Raw genomic sequence first — 23,669 nt, forward strand, 5'->3', positions numbered from 1 at the left:
CACCAGCCCCAAGAATGGTATTTCAATTCAACTGCACTTCTCTCCTTGAATTATAGTAATCTTTTTTTTTTTTTTTTTTTTTTTTTTTGGACAGGCAGAGTTAGACAGTAAGAGAGAGAGAGACAGAGACAAAGGTCTTTCTTTTCCATTGGTTCACCCCCCAATGGCCGCTGCGGCCAGCGCACTGCGCTGATCTGAAGCCAGGAGCCAGGTGCTTCCTCCTGGTCTCCCATGCAGGTGCAGGGCCCAAGCACTTGGGCCATCCTCCACTGCACTCCCAGGCCACAGCAGAGAGCTGGACTGAAAGAAGAGCAACCAGGACAGAATCCAGCGCCCCAACCAGGACTAGAACCCGGGGTGCCAGGGCCGCAGGTGGAGGATTAATTGAGCCACGGTGCCAGCCGAATTATAGTAATCTTGAAATTGTACTCTTTTCGATATCCTAATACTATACATATTACAGAAGATAAATCTTACTTTTTTAAATTCTTATTTGTTTTTAAATGACAGATTTATCTATTTGAAATGGCACAAAGGGAGAGACAGAGATCTTCCATCCACTGGTTCACTCTCACTCACCAAACCCAACATTTCTGGGCCAGGCTGAAGCCAGGAGCCAGAAACTGCATAAGGGTTGGGTTGCAGGGACTCAAGTACTTGAGTCATCATCTTCTACTTCCCAGAAGCATTAGAAGAAAGCAGGATCAGAGGCAAAGCAGCCCACAGACTTGAACCAGCACATTGATAGGTTGCAGGCCTCCCAAGTGGTGGCTTAACCTGCTTTGCCACATGCCCCTCCAAACTACCACCATCAATCTTCTTTAAAAATTTAATTATAAATTAAGTCCAGGGACAGTTTCTTCTTACATTTTACAAACAAAATCCAAACTTCTTACAATAATTTACAAAACCCCATATAACCCGAGCCCTACCTATTGCTTTGAACTCATCTCACATTCTCTCTTACTATCTATACTACGACCACACTGATCGCTTTGTTCCTAAAGTATACAAAACTTTGTCCAGCCTCAGAACTTCTCTATTTGCTATTTCCATCTGTCAAGAACATTCTTCTCCATGATCTTATCATGGCTAGTTCCTTATTCTGATTCAGACTCAGCTTACATGTCATCTGCCCAAAGAAGCCATCTTTAGTAAATCAAAAGTAGCCTTCCAGTAATAGTCTAAGACAGCTTTATTTTAATTTCCTACAAAGCATCTATCATAAGGCCATATTTTATGTTCATCTGTTTACTCTTTATCTCTCATTCACAAGAATTTAAGCACCATGTCTTGATGTGAATTCACTGTTAGGCTTAGAATAGTGCCTAGCATATACAGCAGGTTCTTAATATAAATATCTGTAACAATCTACTCCTATTTTGAGGTCACCACTGCATGAAGTTTTGATTTCATCAAAGAAATAGTAATAAAATTTTCTTTTTTAAGATTTAATTATTTGAAAAACAAAGTTAAAGAGAGAGGGAGAGAAGTAGAGAGGGAAGGGAGGGAGGGAGGGAGGGAGGGAGGGAGGAGTTGGGGAGGGGAGGAGAGGAGAGAAACAGAGGTTGGTTGATGGATCTATCTCCCACCCACTGGTTCACTTCCCAAATGGCAGCAACAATGTCCAGAGCTGGGCCAGGTAGAATCCAGAACCCAGGAACTCCAGACTGGAACTCCATCCAGGTCTCCCACATGGGTACAGGAGCTCAAGGACTTGGGCTGTGTTCCACTGCTTTCCCAGGTGCATTAGCAGGGAGCTGGATCAGAAGTAGAGCAGCCACAACTCAAACCAGCACCCATGTGGTATGATGGTATTGCAGGTGGCAACTTAAACCACTGTACCACAAGTCCAGCCCCCAAAATTTTCCTTTAATAAATATATCTATTGAATAAATCCAATCTGTCTACATTAATGAGAAAGCCACAAGTTCAAATAAAATTATTTTTAAAAATTCTCAATTAATTGCTGATGGTGGAATAGGGAGGGAGCTTACTGCTCTAGTCAAGGGGAAGAGAGTTAAAAAAAAAAGTGGAGAGAGTTAGAGAGAAAACAGCAGAGGAAACTCCATGCAAATTAGATGGACACTGTGTAGCTATGTGGAGAGTGTAGACATGCACAACTCAGGACCCCAGCAGCCAAGAGCCTCAGCATCAGCTTTGGAGTGAGGTGAGACCAGACTGCAGGACCCAAGCCACTGGCAATAAAGCGGCAGGAAGAGCCTGGCGTTAAGTCGGGGTTGGAATGCTCAGCGGGACAGTGTACCTGCCAACTTAGAGGAGAAAAAAGGGGGCACGTTTTGCTCTTCCGGGCCACCCAGTATGGGTATCTTGTAACTAGCTGAGATAGGGTGGGCACCATTTTGGACATACATAACAGCTGCACCAGCTCATGCCCATGTGCCCGCAACCAGCCAAGAGGAGATGCCTGAGTCTGGCTGGGAGAATTGACAGGGGGCTGGGAGCTGGTGACTGTGGGAGCCTTGTGTGCCTGGACTGTGAAAACACTGTGGCAGCATGCAAGGGTGCAGGGTGTGCCTGGGACTTTGGGCAGTCACTGGGCGACACCACATGCTCGGTGCTCCCTGATTCCCTGGTAAGGGTCACTGCTGTGGGATCCGTGTTCACACCAAGGACTGCAGGGATCCTTTGTGTGGTTCTTGTGGCAATAGGGATGAAAACTATACCTACTGGGGCTAAGGCCCAAGCATTGGTCTCCTCTGAGGGGAGGTGAGTGTGAGCACAGCAGAACAAACTTCCCCTCTAATTAATGAAAAAGAAAAAAAAAGAGATTTACCACCCCCAATTTGGGTGTCACCTTGGATACTCCCCTTACCCTGGAGCACTGAACAGAGTTCCCTGACCACACCCAGCACACGCCTCTGGATATTCACTGAAAGAGTGGACACTCCACTAAGCCACAGAGGCACAGTTAAAAGATAAAAGCCATCACAGGGGGAAAAAAAAAAATCAACAATATCACCACAAATGCCTAATAATAAACACAGCAATTCAAGAAACAAGAATAAGGAAGACAACATGATACCCCCAAAAGAACACTCCAATACTAGAATGTAAAGATGAAGAGATTGAAGAAATGACAGAAACAGAATTCAAAAAGTTGATTGTAGGATTCCTTAGAAGTAATCAGAAGCAAATTCATGAACTAAAAATCCATACATGACATGAATGAAATTTTTCCCATGAAATTAAGATTTTAAAGCGAAATCAAAATGAAATATTGGAAATAAAGAATTCAATAGAACAAATAAAAAACATAATAGAAAGCCCTAAGACAGACTCGGTGAGGCAAAAGAAAGAATATCCGAGTTAGAAGACAAATCACTGGAAATTTTACAGTCAGATCAAAGAAACAGAAGAAATTAGAAAACTAAAAAACAGTGTTAGAGATTTATGTGATACTATCAAACAACCCAACATACAGGTTCTAGGAGTTCCTGAAGGCGTGGAAAGAGAAAATGGATTAGAAGGCCTATTTAGTGAAGTAATTACAGAAAACTTCCCTAATTTGGAGGAAAAAAAGGATTTCCAAGTACAGGAAACACACAGAACTACTAATAGACATGACCAGAAAAGATCTTCACCATGACATATTGTAGTCAAACTCTCCACAGTAAAATGTAAAGAAAAGATTCTAAAATGTGCACAAGAAAAACACCAGTTTACTTTCAGTGGATCTCTAATTAGACTCACAATGGACTTCTCATCAGAAACTCCATAGGCTAGGAGAGAACGGCAAGATAGAGTCTAAGTCTTAAGAGAAAAGAACTGTCAACCCAGAATACTATACCCTGCAAAGCTCTCATTTACGAATGAAGGTGAAATAAACACCTTCCATAACAAACAGAAATTGAAAGAATTTCTCACCTCCCATTCACACCTGCAGAAGATGCTTAAGGATGTGCTGCACACAGAAACACAGAAACATGGCCATCACTATGGAAGGAGGTAAAGAAGAAAAACTCCCAGTAAAAGTACAAAAGAAATCCAAAGTAAACAACAGGAATATTTATGGAAAGATGGCAGGGCCATCAGTAGTCACCTTAAATGTAAATTGCCTCAACTGTCAAGTTAAAAGATACAGCCTGGCTGAATGGATTAAAAAACAAGATCCTTAGGCCAGCGCTGTGACGCACGTAAAGCCACCTCCTGCAGTGCCTGCATCCCATATGAACATCAGTTTGAGTCCCAGCTTTTCCACTTCCAATCCAGTTCTCTGCTATATCCTGGGAAAGCAATAGAGGATGGTCCAATGTACCGATGTGGGAGACCCAGAAGAAGCACCTGGCTTCTGGCTCTTGGCTTTGGATCAGCACAGCTCTGCCCATTGTGGCCGACTGAGGAGTGAACCAGTGGATGGAAGACCTCTCTCTCTCTCTCTTTGCCTCTCTGTAATTCTGCCTTTCAAATAAATAAATAAATCTTTAAAATAAAAAAAAAAAGGACCCATCTATTTGCTGCCTACAGAAACACATCTCACCAACAAAAATACAAAAAGACTGAAAGTGAAAGAATGGAAAAAGATATTCCAAGATAACAGAAACCAAAAAAGAGCTGGTGTGGCCATCTTAATATCAGACAAAATAGACTTTAACACAAAAACTGTTAAAAGAGACAAAGAGGGGCACTATGTAATGATTAAGGGATCAATTCAACAGGAAGATGTGACTATTATAAACATATATATGCAACTAATTACAGGTCACTTGGCTATTTAAAAGAAATGTTAATGGATCTAAAGGGAGACATAGACTCCAATATAATAGTATTGGTGGACTTCAGTACTCCACTTTCAACAATGGACAGATCAATCAGACAGAAAATCAGCAAAGAAACAACAGAGTTCATCAAACTATAGACCAAATGGACCTAACGGATATCTACAGAACTTTTCCTTCTACAGATGCAGGATATACATTCTTCTCAGCAGTGCATGGAACTTTCTCTAGGACAGACCACAGGCTAGGCTATAAAGCAAGTCTCAGCAAATTCAAAAAAATCGAAATAATACCATGCATCGTCTTGGACCACAATGGAATGAAGCTGGAAATCAACAACTCAAGAATTTCTAAACATATGTAAACACATGGACACTGAACAATGTGCTCCTGAATGAACAGTAGCTCATTGAAGAAATCAAAAGAAAAATCAAAAAATTTCTGGAAATGAATGAAGACAATACAACATATCAAAACTTATTGGAGGGGCCAGCGCGATGGTGTAGCAAGTAAAGCCAGCATCCCATATGGGTGTTGGTGCGAGTCCTGGCTGTTCCACTTCCGATCCAGCTCTCTGCTATGGCCTGGGAAAAAGCAGTGGAAGGCAGTACAAGTTCTTGAGTCCTTGTACCTGAGTGGAAGACCCAGAAGAAGCTCCAAGCCCCTCTCTTTGGATCGGCCAAGTTATGGCGGTTGCAGCCATATGGGGAGTAAAACAGTGGATGGAAGACTTTTCTCTCTCTCTCTCTCTCTTTGCCTCTGCCTCTCTGTAATCCTCTACCTTTCAAATAAATAAATAAATCTTAAAAAAATACGAATACAGCAAAAGCTGTGTTAAGAGGAAAGTTTATAGCAATTGGTGACTACATCAAGAAACTGGAAAGGTACCAAATAAATGAGCTATCAATGTATCTCAAGGACCTAGAAAGACAATAGCAAACCAAACCCAGAAGTAGTAGAAGAAAAGAAATAATTAAAATTAGTGAAGAAATAAACAAAATTGACACACCATTGGCTCAACTAACCAAAAAAAAGAGGGGGAAAACCCAAATAAATAGAAGTAGAATGAAGAAGGAAACATAACAAAACAGCAAAGAAATAAAAAGAATCATCAGAAATTACTACAAAGAGCTCTATGCCAACAAATTGTGAAACCTATAAAAAATATATAGATTCATGGACACATACAACCCAACTAAATTGAGCCATGAAGACATAGAAAACCTGAACAGACCAATAACCACAAATTGAATCAGTAATAAAGATCCTCTCAGCAAAGAAAAGCCCAGGACTGGATAGCTTCACTGCTGAATTCTACCAGACATTTAAAGAAGAACTAACTCCAATTATTCCCAAGCTATTCAAAACAATTGAAAGGGAGGGAATCCTCCCAACTCCTTCTATGAAGCCAGCATCACCTTAATTCCTAAACCTGAAAAAGATATAATAGAGAAAGAGAACTACAGACCAATTTCCCTAATGAACACAGATGCAAAAATCCTCAACAAAATGCTAACCAATTGAATCCAACAACACATCATTCACCCAGACCAAGTATGCAGGGATGTTTCAACATTCACAAATCAATCAATGTGATACATCACACTAACAAACAAAAAACATACAATCAGCTCAATAGAGAAATTGAGTTAGTATACAGTTACTTAATATACAGTTTACTTAGTACACAGTTAATCATATGTTTATAAAGTTAAAAAAATCTCACTCTAGGAATTAGAAAAAATAACCAATGTCTAAAAATTATATTCAAACCAAATCAAGTTATGTTTTCCCCATAGGTACTAATTTACACACACACACCAATAAAAAAGACCAAAAAAAGAAAAAAACTACCAAAACTTGCAAATTTTAACCAGCAGTGTGAAAGAAGAAACCCAAATGTTCATCAACAAGGCTGGCATTGCCTCCTGTAACACCGGAGTCCCATAAGAACACCAGTTCATGTTCCAGCTGTTCAACCTCAGATCTATTTCCAGCAGAAGAGGGCCTAAGTGTCTGGGCCTCTGACACCTACATGAGCTCCTGGCTCCTGTCTTCCAACCTGCCCGTTGCAGTCATTTGGGGGAGTGATCGAGTGGATGGACACTTTAGCTCTCTCCCTCTCCCTCTAACTCTACTTTCTTTTTTTTTTTTTTTTTTTTAACTTTTATTTAATGAATATAAATTTCCAGTATACAGCTTATGGATTACAATGGCTTCCCCTTCCCATAACTTCCCTCCCACCCGCAACCCTCCCCTCTCCCGCTCCCTCTCCCCTTCCATTCACATCAAGATTCATTTTCAATTCTATTTATATACAGAAGATCAATTTAGTATAAATACTTCAACAGTTTGCACCCACATAGAAACACAAAGTGAAACATACTGTTTGAGTACTAGTTATAGCATTAAATCAAAATGTACAGTACATCAAGGACAGAGATCCCACATGAGGAGCAAGTGCACAGTGGCTCCTGTTGTTGACCCAACAAATTGACACTCTAGTTTATGGCGCCAGTAACCACCCTAGGCTGTCGTCATGAGTTGCCAAGGCTATGGAAGCCTTCCAAGTTCGCCGACTCTGATCATATTTAGACAAGGTCATAAAAGACAGGGTGAGGATAGTAACCAATGATCCTAAGAGTGGCCTTAACCAGGTCTGAACAATTATACAGCATTAAGTGGGGAAGAGGACCATCAGTACACACAGGTTGGGAGTAGAGCCATTGGTGGTAGAGTAGAGGTTATGATTACAAAGGAATGAGGCTCAAGTGCACTAGACAGGGTCTAGAACAAAGGACAGAGTCATTATTAGAGGAGCTAAGAAAGGTGCTGTCTAAGCTACAAGTAATTTTTCTGATTGAGAGGCAAATAGAACCTGATAGAAGGGGCTTGATAATAATCTGTTGGGTTTTAGGCCTTGTAAGTTAAGAGGCCCAGACCTATCTATCTCTTCACATGGGGTATATCCTAAGGGAGGTGTGAACCTCCTAGGGGAAGGCACTCTGTTGACTTTCATTACTTGGCTGGCCTGGGAGGAGAGCTGGCCTCTAACTCTACTTTCAAAATAAACAAAAAGACCTTTTAACAAAAAAAAAGTCCATCAACAGATAAATGGATAACCAAGCTGTGGCATACACATTCGAAACTATTACTAAGCAATAAAAAGGACTGGGCTCAATGATTCACACAACATGGTTGAATCTTAAATAACTATTCCCAGTGAGAAAGCAAAAAAAGAGCACTGTATATACTATATGGTTCCATTTATATGAAGAGACAAAAAACAGATCAGTGGCTCACTAGGATAGGGGTAGCAAGAAGGGATTACAAAGTGGAACCAGAAAACTTTTGGGAATGATAAATATTCATAAAATTGATAGTGGTGATAGGTGTATAATATATCAAAACTCTTATCGAATTATATACTTTAAATGTCTTACAAAATGTTAATTTCTTAAAAGATTTATTTATTTATCTGAAGGCAGAGTTACAGAGAGGGAGAGGCAGAGAGAGAGAGAGAAGTCTTCCATTTGATGGCTCACTCTCCAGATGGCCACAACGGCCAGAGCTGTACCGATCCGAAGCCAGGAGCCAGGAGCTTCTGGGTCTCCGACATGGGTACAGGAGGGGCCATCCTCTACTGCTATCCCAGGCCATAGCAGAGAGCTGGATGGGAAGTGGAGCAGCCAGAACTCGAACCATATGGAATGCCAGGAACTACAGGAGGCAGCTTTACCCGCTAAACGCCAGTGCCGGGCCCCACAGAATGTTAATTATTACTTAAGCTATTGTTAAAAAGTGTTTGGGGCTGGCTCTGTGGTGCAGTGAGTTAACGCCCTGGCCTGAAGCACCAGCATCCCATGTGGGCACTGATTCGAGACCCAGCTGCTCCACTTCCAATCCAGCTCTCTGCTATGGCCTGGAAAAGCAGTAGAAGATGACCCAAGTCCTTGGGCCCTTGCACCCGCATGGGAGACCCAGAAGAAGCTCCTGGCTCCTGGCTTCGGATTAGCACAGCTCCAGCCATTGCGGCCAACTGGGGAGTGAACCATCGGATGGAAGACCTCTCTCTCTCTCTCTGCCTCTCTTCTCTCTGTGTAACTCTTTCAAATAAATAAATAAACCTTTAAAAAAAAGTGTTTGTAAATCACATCAAGTCACTCCTTTGTATAAAGCCTTCAATGATTTTCCATTCTCCAAAAAAAAAAAAAGTGCCAGAAACTTAACCAGCATTCTGAAATAGTTAACATTTAAATGGAATAAATACAAAACCAATGTTGTAAGCTGATTTCCAATGGTTAATAGAAGCCAAAGACATACTTCAATGCATTTTAACATCAACAAAAAATATAAATAGTAAATTCACAAAAAGTAACTTTGAATTTCTACATCAAAAAGCTAAAAATATGTTAAACTCTGACCATTACCTGTAGAAGGTGGTGATTTCTCTGAGTGTTTTGCATTTAAGAGTTTTCTGCTAATAAATATGTAACCACAGGGACATGATTTACACGCAACAGGAACCTGTAGAAAAAAGAAAAATCATATTATTAATATCTTTCTACCATTAAACTTCTTTTTATGGAGCATCCTCAAATGAATCATAAATTACTTGAAGAAGGAATCATAGATTTTAAATAACATCACTTCATAGAGGCTGGTATTGTGACACAGCTAAGTCACCACTCACCTACTGTGCTTCCCACCTACTGTTCTTCTAATCCACCTTCCTGCTAATGTGCCTGTGAAGGCAACAGAGAATGGCCCTAATATGTGGGGGCCATACCACCCACATGAGAGACCCCAAAAGAGCTCCTGGCTCCTGACTTCAGTCTGGCCCATATCTGGTTGTTGTGGCCATTTGGAGAGTGAATCAGTGGATGGAAGACATCTATCTCTCTGTATCTGTCTCTCCACCTGCCCCCACCTTTGTCTCTCTCTCTCTCTCTGACTCGACTCCTTTTTCAAATAAATAAATATTTATTTAAAAAACTCCTTACTTCAAATTATTTGAGATGGGTATCATTTAATATACATATTCATAGCTTAATAATGCTATGAATACCACACTATACCAATAATTTAGCAGGAAGTGCATGATAAATACATGCAAATGTGCTGATGTCACAGGAAGCCACAGACTAAAGACAGTGTCACAGGTGGTGAAGGAATTCATCAGCAGAACAGAGAGGAGTGAGCACTTAAGATTTATTCAAATACACTTCAAGGGAACAGTGGGAGAGCAAGACAGAAAGAAAACAGACTTCTGCTGCAACATGGGTTATAAACTAGGAGATGCATATCTGAGAGACTGCCACTGGCTAGGGGATTTTACATTACTAGTGACTTCCTTATTGCTGGGAATTTTTACTAGGGGCTTGCTTATTGCCAGGTGTCCAGGTGACTTCCACAGTAGAAAACCATAGTGTGATCAGGGTCAGGTAGGAGTGTTAAAGGGTTAAAGGTAGCATTTCCTAAAATGTTATTTTCATTTCAGTTCATAACAAAATGGAATTGGGAGACTGGCTAATAGGAAGTCAGGAAAGTAATCCCAACGTAAGATTATGAGTCCAACTGGAATAGTGAGAATGGAAATGAAAAAAAGGTAGAGCTGCCAGATCCTTCAAACTAGGAAAAACAAGGCTCAGACCCAGATTAATTTCTGGTGATAAAGTGGAAAGACTAAAAATAACTTAAGGTTCTTAGATGAGAGGGGAAAAATGCCAATGACTACCAATGAAAAAGAATAGCTTATAGCAACTACTTTGAGAGGCCAAAGTATAAAAAAATAGAATACAGGGATTGAGATCTAGGGCCTTAAAGTCTCAACTCCAAGAAGTGGACTGTGGATAAAAACACTTGAATTCGTGTTGTTTTTTCTTTTTTTTCCCTTTTTTCCCAGAAAATACTTAAATTTCTTAGGCTTCTGTTTCTAAATCTACTAAATATTTATGGCTCCCTTCTCTATTTCAAGCCTATAAATATTTCCTTAAGCCAAATGTTATTGAAAAATCACTGGAAAAAACTTTCTATTTTCTCTTTCAATTGTTTCACTAATATTAAGGTTAATGATCCTTGGAATCAAGACTGTTCACCAAAACTCAGAAATTAGTCTCAACAAAAACACATTCTCAGATTTGTAACAGTCAGAAAATTATAATTCCCTTTGTAAGATAAATTCCATTTGCTAGATGCCCTACTTAGGTGTTACACATTTTGTTATAAAGCTTTTTATCCATGTATGTACAGAATGCTTCATATTCTAAAATATAAATACTTCATTTAATTAAACTAAACTGAAATTTTAGCAGAGTTCTTTTTCCTTGCCTAAAATACTAGACAAAGGAACTCTAATTTACATTTAAGAAACCTAACAATGAATCCCATAAAAATAATCAAACTTCAGGTCTAACAACTTCCTTATTAAGAATGTGACGAATGAAATCCTTTTAACCATGATGGAAAATGCAATGTTACATTTTTTAAATAGTGGAAAAATCTGCTGAAAATAGATGTCTGTCATTTTTTTAAATTTCACATCTTGATAGAAACCAAGCTCAAAGCTACTGACTCATTTCCTTTACACGTATCATTAAGAACATCCACAGCAATGTAAGTTGTTTTAAATTAATGCTACCCAAAAAAGACAGAAGCATGATGTTCTCATTGAACAGCTCCTTTGCTAATTAGCAGGCATTTTCTTCTAGCTACCAGACCTCAATAAAATTGAATTCAGATCTCTTTTAGATGAGAAAATCCTTTCAAATACATATCCAGAATCACCACAGAGTGAGGCAGTTATGTGAGAAATGTACATTTGGCTTTGGAATTCACAATGCATAAACACCGACTAATTCATAGGTTGATTTTCATCCCTTAATGGAAGTGTTTCATGACCAAGAATCTCCCACATGCCTGAGATAATTCATTCTAAGGTTGTGTTTAAAATGGAAAGTCCCTTCCCCCCACCATCCGTAGTTTCCACCCCCAAAACAAAAAGCCAACCACTACAACCCAGATGCCATAAAAATGATTAGAAAAAAGGTTAGCTACTTAGTTATTAGTATTGCTAATTAGCTTTTTTTTTTTTTTTTTTTTTTTTTTTGACAGGCAGAGTGGATAGTGAGAGAGAGAGACAGAGAGAAAGGTCTTCCTTTTTGCCATTGGTTCACCCTCCAGTGGCCGCTGCAGCCGGCGCATCGTGCTGATCCGAAGCCAGGAGCCAGGTGCTTCTCCTGGTCTCCCATGCGGGTGCAGGGCCCAAGGACTTGGGCCATCCTCCACTGCCTTCCCGGGCCATAGCAGAGAGCTGGCCTGGAAGAGGGGCAACTAGGATAGAATCCGGCACCCCAACCGGGACTAGAACCCAGTGTGCCGGCGCCGCAAGGTGGAGGATTAGCCTGTTAAGCCAAGGCACCGGTCAACTAATTAGCATTGATAATACTAATCTTATTGGATTATAGTATAATCTTTTATACTGTTTTATAGTATCTTTTAAATGATAAATTTGGATTATAAACACCCTAAACTTCCTTTAAATTTCAATTGATAATACGAAAGATAACAGTAATGAAAGTTCTAATGCTACACTTTAAGGATTTTAAAATGGAAAATATATTTAGAGCATGTTTACTGATGGTTTATTCTGTATCAATTCATTCCTTGAAAAGTATAGCTGGGGGCCAGTGTACCAGCATAGCAGGTAAAGTTGCCACCTGCGATGCCAGCATCCCATATGGCTTGAATCCCGGCTGCTCCTCTTCTGATCCAGCTCCCTGCTAATGGCCTGGGAAAAGTAGTGGAAGAGGGCCAAAGTGCTTGGCCCCCGCAACCCAGATGAAGTTCCTTGTTCCTGGCTTTGGCCTGACAGCACTGTTCATTGCAACCATCTGAGGAGTGAACCAGCAGATGGGAGATCTCTCTGTCTGTCCCTCTTTCTCTGTAACTCTGCCTTTCAAATAAATAAATATTTTGTTCAAAAAAAAAAAAAAAAGCGTAGTTGGGTTGTATGTTTTACAAGTAAAACAGGTAAAAAGAAAAAAATTGTGGGCCGGCGCCACAGCTCACTTGGTTAATCCTACGCCTGCGGCACTGGGACTCCGGGTTCTACTCCTGGTTAGGGCATCAGATTCTGTCCCAGTTGCTCCTCTTCCAGCCCAGCTCTCTGCTGTGGCCCGGGAAGGCAGTGGAGGATGGCCCAAGTGCTTGGGCCCTGCACCTGCATGGGAGACCAGGAGGAAGCTCCTGGCTCCTGGCTTCAGATTGGCGCAGCGCGCCGGCCACAGCGTGCCAGCTGTGGCGGCCATTTGGGGAGTGAACCAACGGAAAAAGGAAGACCTTTCTGTCTCTCTCTCTCTGTTTAACTCTGCCTGTCAAAAAAAAAAAAAAAAGTTGCAAAAAAAGTAAAAAAACCACCACCACTACTTCCAATCCTGGTCATATGTGGTCCTATGTTGTTTCACTGATTTTTATTTATTTGTATCTTTTCTTTTCTTTTTTCTTTTCTTTTTTTTTTTTTTTTTTTTTTTTTTTGACAGGCAGAGTGGACAGTGAGAGAGAGACAGAGAAAGGTCTTCCTTTTGCCGTTGGTTCACCCTCCAATGGCTGCCGTGGCCAGCGCGCTGCGCTGATCCGAAGGCAGGAGCCAGGTGCTTATCCTGGTCTCCCATGGGGTACAGGGCCCAAGCACTTGGGCCATCCTCCACTGCACTCCCGGGCCACAGCAGAAAGCTGGCCTGGAAGAGGGGCAACTGGGACAGAATCCGGCGCCCCGACCAGGACTAGAACCTGGTGTGCTGGCACCACAGGAGGAGGATTAGCCTAGTGAGCCGCGGCGCCAGCCAATTTGTATCTTTTCTTAAAATATTTGTTTTATGTATTTGAAAGGCAGAGTTACAGAGAGAGAGAAACAGAGAGAGATCTTTCATCCGCTGGTTCACTCTCCAAATGGCCACAACAGCTGGAGCTGGGTCAGGCCAAAGCCAGGAGCCAGGTGCTTCATACGGGCCTCCCACATGGGGGCAACAGGCCCAAGGACTTGGGCCATTTTCTGTTGCTTTCCCAGGTGCATTAGCAGGTGCTGGATCAGAAGTGGAGCAGCCAGGACTCAAATCGATGCCCATATTATATGCCAATGTCACAGGTGGTAGCTTTACCACAGTGCTGGCCCTTACTTATATCTTTACAAATAAATAAATAGGGAGAGAGACTAAGAGAGCAAGAGACAGAGAAAGTTCCTATCCACTGATTCACTTCTCAGATGCCTGCAATGGGGGCAGGGACTGAAGACAGGAACCAAGAACTCAATCCCAGTCTCCTGCATGGGTAGCAGGAACCCAATCACTTGGGCTATCACCACCACCTTCCAGGATGTGCATAAGCAAGAAGCTGGATTCAGGAACCTGAACCAGGGACTATAATGTTGGACAAGGACATCTTAACTACCAAGTTGAAAGCTCACCCTATGATTTTTAAAAACTCCAAAATAATCACATTACCGAGAACTCATTTACACCAGTTTCCCCTTATCTATGGTTTCACTTTCTAAGGTTTTAATTTACCCACAGTCAAAAAGGCTAAGTATAATTTTTTTTTTTTTTTAGATTTGAAAAGCAGAGTTACAGAGAGGTTGGGGGAAGAAGGAGGGAGAGAGGGGACGAGGGAGAGGAGGAGAGGAGGAGAGGGGGAGAGGAGGAGAGGGGGAGAGGGGAAGGGAGAGGGGGCGAGGGAGAGAGGAGGAGAGGGGGAGAGGGGCAGAGGGAGAGAGGGGGAGAGGGGGAGAGGGGGAGGGAGAGGGGGTAAGGGAGAGGGGGCGAGGGGGGAGAGGGAGGGGGGGGGGGAGAGGGGGCGAGGGAGAAGTAGGTGTTACATCCACTGGTTCACTCCCCAGATGCCACACAGCTGGAGCTGAGCCAATCTGAAGCCGGGATCCAGGAACTTCTTCTGGATCTCCCATATAAGTGCAGGGGCCCAATGACTTGGGCCATTTTCCACTGCCTTCCTAGGCCACAGCAGGGAATTGGATTAGAAGTGGCACCACAAGGACTTGAACTGGCACCCATATGAGATGCCAGCACTGCAGGCGGCAGCTTTACCAGCTATGCCACAGCACTGGTCCCATGTACAATATTTTGAGAGAAACAATATTCACAAAACTTTTTTATAGTATATTGTCCTAATTGTTTCATTACTGTTAATCTCTTACTAAACCTAATTTAAAAATTAAACTTTATCAGCAGTATGCGTATAAGAAAAAACACAGTAGAGGAGTAGATACTTGGTGGATGCCATGATTAAGACACATACTGGGGTGCCTGCCTTCTATGTCAATGCCAGGGTTTGAGTCCCAGATCTGTTGCTGGATTCCAGTTTCCTACTAACACATATTCTAGGAGGCAGCAGTGATGGCTCAGCCCCAGCTCTTGTGGGCATTTGGGGAGTGAACCTGTAAATGGGAGATCCCTTTTTATCTCTCTTCAAAAAATTAAACAAAACAAAAAAATAACAGGGTGGGCAGGCATTGTGGCACAGTGATTAAGTCACCCCTTGGAATGAATGCATCCTACAGCATCCCATATCTGGAGTGCCTGGTTGGAGTCCTGGCTACTCCACTTCCAATCCAGCTTCCTGCTAATCTGCACCCTGGGAGATAGCAGGTGATGGCTCAAGTACTTGGGTCTCAGGCACCCACATTGGGGACCCAGATTGAGTTTTGGGCTCCTGCATTCAGCCTGGCCCAGCCCTGGCTGTTGCAGTGATTCAACAGATGGAAGGTCTTTCTCTCTCTCTCTTTCTCAATCACTTGTTCTGCCTTTCAAAACAACAACACCAACAACAAAAAGACACAAAAATAATGTATCAGTACTATCCAAGATAGGCAAAGTGATAGTCTTGGAATGTTTTTCCCACAGATAAGGCAGAGGAGAGGGTGACTACTATGTATTCTTTACTGCTAAGAGAATTGGGTACCAAGAGCAGACATGTTTGCTATGTGACATAAAAATTCCTATAAATGAAAAAATCTGTTCTATTTTTACAAAAGACAAACAGAAACATATACTACAGACACCCAAAAAACTGGCAACAGTCCTGACCACTATTACACACAAAACAGCTCAGTAATTTTGAGAGATTAATGGATGTGAAATCCCTTTAAAATGAAAAGTACTATGCTTTAGATCTAATTTTTTTTTTCTTTTAAGATTTATTTTACTTGAAAGGCAGATGCAGTGCCGGCATCCCATATGGGTACCAGTTTGCATCCTGGTAGCTCCTCTTCCAATTCAGCTCTCAGCTTATGGTCTGAGAAAACAGTGGAAGATGGCCCAAGTCTTTGGGACCCTGCACCTGAGTGGGAGACCCAGAAGCAGCTCCTGGCTCCTGGCTTCAGATCAGCCCAACTCCGGCTATTGCAGCCATTTTGGGGAGTGTACCAGTGGATGGAAGACCTTTCGGTCTCTCCCTCTCTCTGTAATTCTACCTCTCAAATAAATAAATAAAATTATTAAAAAAAAAAAAAGGGCAGGTAGAGAGAGAGAGACAGAGATAGTTTCCATCTGCTGGTTCACCCCTAAACACAACACTGGTCCCAAGAACCAATTTTCAAGAGACTTGCAAAGGAGATATTATAAATCAGTCAATTATCTTCTCATTGTCCTTACCTAGCTTTTACTTGTTTAAATTTACACACAAACACACTCATGACATATAAATACAGTCGGCTATAGAAATTTCAAAATTTATATTTTACATTTATAAACTATACCTAAATTCTAATTTAGTATTTGGTAGGCAATTTAGAATCATAGCCATATTCTAATATGATGTTTAGAAAATGGCTTTCTAGATTATAATTTTTTTCTGGTATATAATTAAAAGAAGCTCGTACCTTTAAATAATCAGAAAGCTAAAATTAACCTATTACTTTCTTCAACAGTAACTTTTACTAAAGAAAATTCCTTTTAAGAATACCAATTTTAATTGCCTTCATGTATGTTATATTAAGAGAATATAATATAAGGGACAAGTTATGTATTAACTTGCTATGGGCTAGACTTGTGTTCTCCAAAATTCATAGACCGAAGCCCAATGTGACCGTAATGGGAGATGGAGCCTTTAGAAGATAATTAGGTTTAGATAAGGTTGTGAGGGTGGGGCCTTCACGATAGGATTGATGACATTAATAGGAGTCTGAATGCTCTCTTCACTATGTGAAAACAAGAAGACAGTCATCTACAAGTCAAAAAGAGAGCACAACCATGCTGGCACCCTGATCTTAGAATTCTAGCCTCCAAAAAGGGAGAAAAATTGTAAGCCAGTCTATGGTATTTTGTTTTGGCTGCCAGACCACACCAAGATATGGCTGATTTTACACAAAAGAATCTAAGAACATTTGTGGATGTCTCTGTGTAAAACAAAATTAATGTGATCTTTCCAAATAACTGATCATGTTTTGTTGAACAGTTTTACGGACTCCTAAAGTTTATTATCCTTTACTCTTTCTTCAACCAGGATATTAAAAACAGGTTATTTCCCCCTAAAGGTTATTTTAAGCCAACTAAAACAAGGACAGGATTTGCAATGACTTGTGCTCTACTGAAACTGGAATGCATAATGCATACCACATAAACCTTATACTTTTATACAATTTAACTACAGAATAAGTGGAAATGTTTAAACACTGAAATAACCTATAACCTTTGCCTGCAAAGAGATTAAGTAGGGTGTTTCAAAAAGTTGATGGAAAAATACAATTGAAATATGTGTTTATTTTGGTGCAAAAAAAGGCCAATAGTCAGAATTTAACAAATTTGGTTTAATGTAAGAATGAAAGTAATTATTCTGGAAAATATGATTAAATTGTTTTTATACTGAATACTAGTACAGTTCAATAAACTATTCTGACACAATCTTTCTCTGAACATCATTTTTACCACTGCCCATAAATGATACTGAATCAAACATGTTAACATGCTGTCAGAAGATCTGATCAACCTACAAGACTGCTCCTTAAGGAGTGCATTAAAATCAGTTTATAAAAAAAAAAGTCTCCAGTCATTTCAAATTACTCTGGACTTAAAAAAAAAAGGAAAAGGGGAGGACAGAGAGGTAGTCACTTTGAAAAAATTCACTCAGTGGAAAAGGAAAAACACTCCCAGATCTGCATGTTGGCATGAAATGAGGGCCTTACAAATGGTTTTAATTGAGAGACTTTTAACTCATCAGACCGTAAAGCTTAGAAGAATGTCTATTATTCCAGTAAAGAATGAGGCAGGCTTACACGTAGGAAATACCAAAATTAGATTTTTCAAATCTTAACTATACCATGAATTCAGGGCAAAAGGAATCACTCAAAAATCACAAGACTATGTGTGTGTATGCACATATATGTGTGTGTATGTATTTTAAAGATCTGAAAGCAGACTTGCCAAATTTGTAACAGTGGATACCACAAGAGGTGGGGTAGTAAGGAGCGCCCAGAAAGGAAAAGATTCAATGGGGATGTTATTCAATAATGTTCCACTAAAAACAATGTAAGAAAAGCCTGCACGGTTATACAACACCAAAAATATAATTCATCAGGGGGAGAAATCTCACAATTTGCCTAATCTTAAAATCATTCCACTGGGGTCCCTTTTGTCATGTTAGGTCGCGGTGGGGAGTTTTGGGGAGCCGCAGTGCACAGCAGAAATGGGAACAAAGCAACCCTGGGTGGCTGGAAGGGGCTGCGGAGCCAGGGGCCTGGACTCGGAGCCGGGCACACTGGGCATTCTTGCCAGGCCAAGGGGGCTGACCAGGGGCCGCGCTCGTGCTCGTGGGCCGCGGCTCCCCGGCTCCCAGCGCTGTCACTCGCAGTCTGCGAGGCGACTCCCAGAGGGTCCCGACAGGCACCCACCCCGTCAGATCACCATAAACCCACGCCCCCTCCCGCGGCCCCAGCCGTGCAACCCAGGGACTCGCCCGTCAGACCGCCGCCGCAGGGTACGGGCCAGGCTGCGGCCCGGGGGCTTCCCCACACCCCTTGGCTCACCCCGGAGGGTCCCGGGCGCCCGCCGCCGCCACCCACCCAAGGGCCTGCCCACCCGCTCGGCCGCCGGGACCCCAGCGAGGCCGCTTCTCCTCAGCCAACGGCCGCCCAGCAACGGCCGCCAGCCCGCGCGCACTCGGTCCGCCGGCTCGCGCGCCCGGCCTCGGCGCCCACCTGTTGGTCGCACTCCGGGCATGATTTGGTGGCCATCTTCACTTTCTTGGCTCGAGTTGCAGACATGCTCCTCTCCCTCGACGGCAGCGGAGGTGGCAGTGGCGGCAGCGGCGGCTCGGGCTCCTCCCCTCGTACCTCAGCAGCCCAGCCTCTGCCCGCCCCGTCCCTGTCCCCGTCACCGCTGGCCGGACTCAGGCTCTGGCGGATTCGCGCACGCGTGCGCGTGCTCGCGCGGGGCTTGCGTGCCGAGGGGGCGGGGCACGGCGTTGGCCGGCGGCGGGCCGCTGGCCTGTGTCGCCAACTCCTCGCGGCAGCGACACGCGCTCTCACGACAGCTAGTTCCCCACTCCCTTCCCACCCTAGATCTCCCCGGATTCTGTGCTGAGGAGACCGCCCGGACCGCCCGGCGTGGCAGTGACCACGCCTACTCCCGGTCTGGCGGGCTGCGTGGGGGCGTGGCTTGGGCGGGACTCAGCAATAACGAGCGTCGAGCTTAACAACTGAACGCACTAGTGGGATGGGCCATAGTGCTGGGCACGCCCCTTCCCCCGGCCGACGGCGCGAGAGTGAAAGAGGAGGGGGTGGATAAAGGACTTGGACGTAGGTCCTTGCCTTTAAAATTTCAGCAAGTGTTACCAAGGCTAGTCGCTGGAAATTGCAATAGACATTTGATGAGTCTACTATATGCCTAACCGTGGACTCTTCGCTGCGGGATATAAATCTGTTGACTCAAAAGTACTTTGAGAGCCAATTCTGCTAGAAATCTGTAGCTTTGCGGGCAGCCTAACCCATTCAAATATGCAGATTGGGGCTGTTGATAACGGTAAAATGATTGGCTTTTAAAACCAAGCTAGAGGGGCCAGCGCTGTGGCATAGCAGGTAAAGCCACCGCCTGCAGTGCCGGCATCCCATGTGGATGCTGGTTCTAGTCCCCCGGCTGCTCCACTTCCGATCCAACTCTGTGCTATGGCCTGGGAAAGCAGTAGAATATGGCCCGAGTGCTTGGGCCCCTGCACCGGCCATGGCGGCCATTTGGGGAGTGAACCAGGGGATGGAACATCTCTCTCTCTCTGCCTCTCCTTCTCTCTGTGTGTAACTCTTTCAAATAAATAAAATAAATCTTAAAAAAAATCAACTAAGAGGTGAGTGTTGGGGCACGGCAGCTTCAGCTGCTGCAAGGGACAACCGCATCCCATTTATAAGAGTGCCTGGGGTCAAATCCCGCCTCTGCTTCTGATCCAGCTTCCTGCTAATGTGTACCCTGAGGGGAAGCCGATGATGCCTCAAATACTTGGGTTTCTGCCACTCATGTGGCATGGAGTTTTGGCATCTCATTTCAGCCTGGCCCAGCCCTGTTTTGGTTTTGATGGGAGTAAACCAGTGGATGGAAGTTTTCTGTCTTTCCCTCTCTGTGTGTCTCTCTGCTTTTCAAATAGATAAAGCTTTTTAAAAATTGTTTAAACTCCCCCTAGACTATAACCTCATTACCCACCTCCAGGATTTGAAGAAATTATATCCTCCACCATGAATCATCCAATCATTTGTGCAACGATATTGCACTTCAAAACACTGCTTGATAGAGCGAAATTTCAGAAAAAGCCTAGGTGCTCATCAACAAATTGTGTGAGCAAAGGTACACGTACAGAGTATCACTGCTCTTCAAAAAAAAAAAAAAAATGAGATGGGTGTATATGGAATAGGATGATCTCCAAAATAGTGTTGAAAAATCAAATGTTGCTCAAAATGTAAGCTACTTCTACAAAAAATGACTGTATTTATGCTTACAGATGCATACAGAAAAGGAACTGGAGGGCTTCCATACTTCATTTAGATGGGACAGTGCGAGGGAAACAAGGAGGCCTGCAGTTTGATGTAGATTCACCCAGTGCAGGGCAGAGTTACAACTGGAAGGGTGGGCTGTATCCACCTGTGTCTGGCTCAGTACCATAGAGAGGAATTTGGTTTCATCTTAAAGGCAGTGGGGCAATGACAGTTTTAAGTTGGCAGGTAAGACAGGGTTAGATTTAAGGTCATCAATGACTGGTCCAGCAAATGCCTTAGGAATAGTCTCCTGAGACAGAAGAGGAAGGACAGTAGAGAAAATAGGGACAAGAGTGAAAAAAGTGCAGGTTATAATATTAACAAACCTTGGGCTGTTTTGCTGGGGGAGGGGAAGAGACAGGGCTGCTTCCTAGGTGACGCTCAAATTTCAGTTGTGAAGGCCCAGAAGTAGTAGAGGAAGGTAAGTATCTCAGTTTTCCCCTGAGGAGAGTAGTATAAGCCGCAAGCCAAGGTCCTTCCGTCTAGGCCCTGTCGACAGTTTTCTTTTTTTAAGATGTATTTATTTGAAAGGCAGAGTTAGAGCGAGAAGGAGAGCCACAGCGGGAGGTCTTCTATTCACTAGTTCAATCCCCAGATGGCTGCAACAGCCAGAGGTGAGCCAGGCCAAAGCTAGGAGCCAGGAGCTTCTTCCAGGTCTCCCACGTGGCAGAGGCCCAACCACTTGCGCCATCTTCCGCTGCTTTTCCCAGGTGCATTAGCAGGGAGCTGGATAGGAAGTGGAGTGGCCAGGACTCTAATGGGCATGCATATGGGATGCCTGCATTGCAGGCAGCAGCCTAACCCACTGCACCACAACGCTGGCCCCAACAGTTTTCTTAAAGCTTCATTTGAATGGAGGCTTTTTCTGGAAACCTCCCAGAAAGGCCACTTGGCTGGAGTGAGTGTTAAAGAAGTGGTCTTTAACTCTGTGGGGTTTGTGCAATGGTTAATATGGCAAACATTGCCATTTCTCTGTAGCCACCTTCCAACAAGTAGTAGTCATATGGCATTACCTCTGGCCAATAAGATAAAACCTAAACCTGCTGGGTGAGATTGATGGCAAGGCTTTTGATTTCCTGATAAAAATGGACAGATTCATCTCTTCAAAATGCCTTTCACAGTTCTGTCTGGACAAGAATATGAAGCCCTTAAGGTACAAGTAGCCATCTTGACAATTAGACAAAGAGGGTATTATATTGGTATCAATTGTTATATACTACCCCAAAATGTAATGGCTTAAAACTACAAACATTTAGTATCTTACAATTTCTGAGGGCCAAGAATCCAGAAATGGCTTTTTGGTCTCACCTTGAAGGCCCAAGTAGGAGGAAATCCACTCCAAAGCTCACTCCTGATTATTGATCTGAGATACTCATTTGACAGATGTGAGGGAGCATCCCGCCCAGCAGCCACTCTTTTGTGACCTAATCTCAGAAGTAGCATCCCATCACTTCTGCTGTATGCTATTAGAAACAAGTTACTAAATCCAGGCCATCCAGGAAGGAAAGAGATTACACCAGAGCAAGAATACCAAGAGGCAGGGATCATGGGAGCCATTTTAGAGGCTGCCTATCCACAGGTCTCATGCATGGGATTATGGCCAATTCACTAGGGATGGAAAAAAGCTAAAAATGTTTGAAAATCTGGCAACCTCATTGAGTAGATGCCTCAATCTCATCCTACCTCCTGCAGATTCCTTATTGTGTATGCATGTGTGGTAGGGGTTGGGGTGAAGAGGTGGGATATAGAATAATTAAAAATTAAAAGTGAAGTTCCATGTACACCAAAATAGATAAAATTAAAATGCTTTTAATGACATCAAAGTTGGTGAGAATGTAAAGCAAGCATAACTCTCACACATTGTTGGGGGTGGGGAGGTAAACTGGTACAATTTGGAAGGTCTAGAAAATCTAAATATACATCTAAATATGACCCAGTATATCTACCCCTAAGTATTTATCCAAGGGAAATGAAACATGTCCACAAAAGGCTTGTACAAGAATATTCCTGAGGCCAGCGTTGTGGTGTAGCAGATGCCTGCAACACAGGCCGATATGAGAACCGATTCGAATCCTGGCTGCTCCTCATCCGATCTAGCTCCCTGCTAATGTGCTAATGCACCTAGGAAAGTGCTTGGGCCCCTGCACCTACGTGGGAGATCCAGAGAAAGCTCCTGTCTCCTGGCTGCGGCCTGGCCTAGCCCCGCCATTGCAGTCATCTGGGGAGTGAACCAGAGGATGGAAGATCTCTCTCTCCTCCCCTTTCTCTAACTCTCTGCCTTTCAAATAAATAAAAAATAAATCTTTAAAAAAAATTCCTAACAGCTTTATGCATAATAGGAAAAAGGAAAAAAGGTCGATAAAACAGATAAAAAACCAACTTTTGATATTTACTAACCAACTTTAAAAAGAAATGAATTATTTATACACCATAATGGATTACTCTCAAAAGCATGCCTTAGTAAAACAGTCTTAAACAAAAGATTATGATTTCATTTAAATGCAGTTATTAAATAAGAAAAACTATTCTATGATTAAAAGAAAGAAAAAAGATCAGCATGGTATTTACTTTGGGCAGGTAAGGATGGAAATACAGAGGTAGGACAGAGGCCAGTGTTGTAACGTAGCAGGTTAAGCTGCCACTCCCAACACTGGCACTCCAATCCAGCTTCCTGCTAATGTGCCTGAGAAGGCAGTAGATGAAGGTTCATATACTTGGGCCCCTGCCACCCATGTGGGAGACCCAGATGGAGTTCTTGGCTCCTGGATCCAGTCCGGCTCTAGGTGTTGGGGACATTTGGGGAACAGTAGATGCAAGATCTCTCTCTCTCTCTCTCTCTCTCTGGCACTCTGCCTTCCAAATAAATTATATAAAGAGGTAGAAGGGATGGGTGGCACCGCGGCTCA

At 42.9% G+C, this 23,669-nt stretch overlaps 1 protein-coding gene across 3 annotated transcripts in view; it reads right to left on the reverse strand.

Annotated features, from left to right (window-relative positions):
- Nucleotides 1-19,152, reverse strand: part of C19H16orf87 (chromosome 19 C16orf87 homolog) — a 39,647-nt gene extending 20,495 nt beyond the window's left edge. Inside the window, exons 1-2 of one of the 3 annotated variants that reach the window (XM_062177092.1) lie at nt 18,943-19,152; nt 9,170-9,266 (exon numbers count right to left, since the gene is read on the reverse strand). In XM_062177092.1, the coding sequence (XP_062033076.1) occupies nt 9,170-9,266; nt 18,943-19,008 (163 nt within the window). In that variant the 5' untranslated portion in view covers nt 19,009-19,152. The remainder of the gene's footprint in view (nt 1-9,169; nt 9,267-18,942) is intronic. The other 2 variants (XM_062177089.1, XM_062177091.1) reach the window with 2 other exon arrangements.
- Nucleotides 19,153-23,669: the final 4,517 nt, after the last annotated feature.

The sequence above is a fragment of the Lepus europaeus genome, chromosome 19 (genome assembly GCF_033115175.1).
Source record: "Lepus europaeus isolate LE1 chromosome 19, mLepTim1.pri, whole genome shotgun sequence".
NCBI classification, from domain to species: Eukaryota; Metazoa; Chordata; class Mammalia; order Lagomorpha; family Leporidae; genus Lepus; species Lepus europaeus.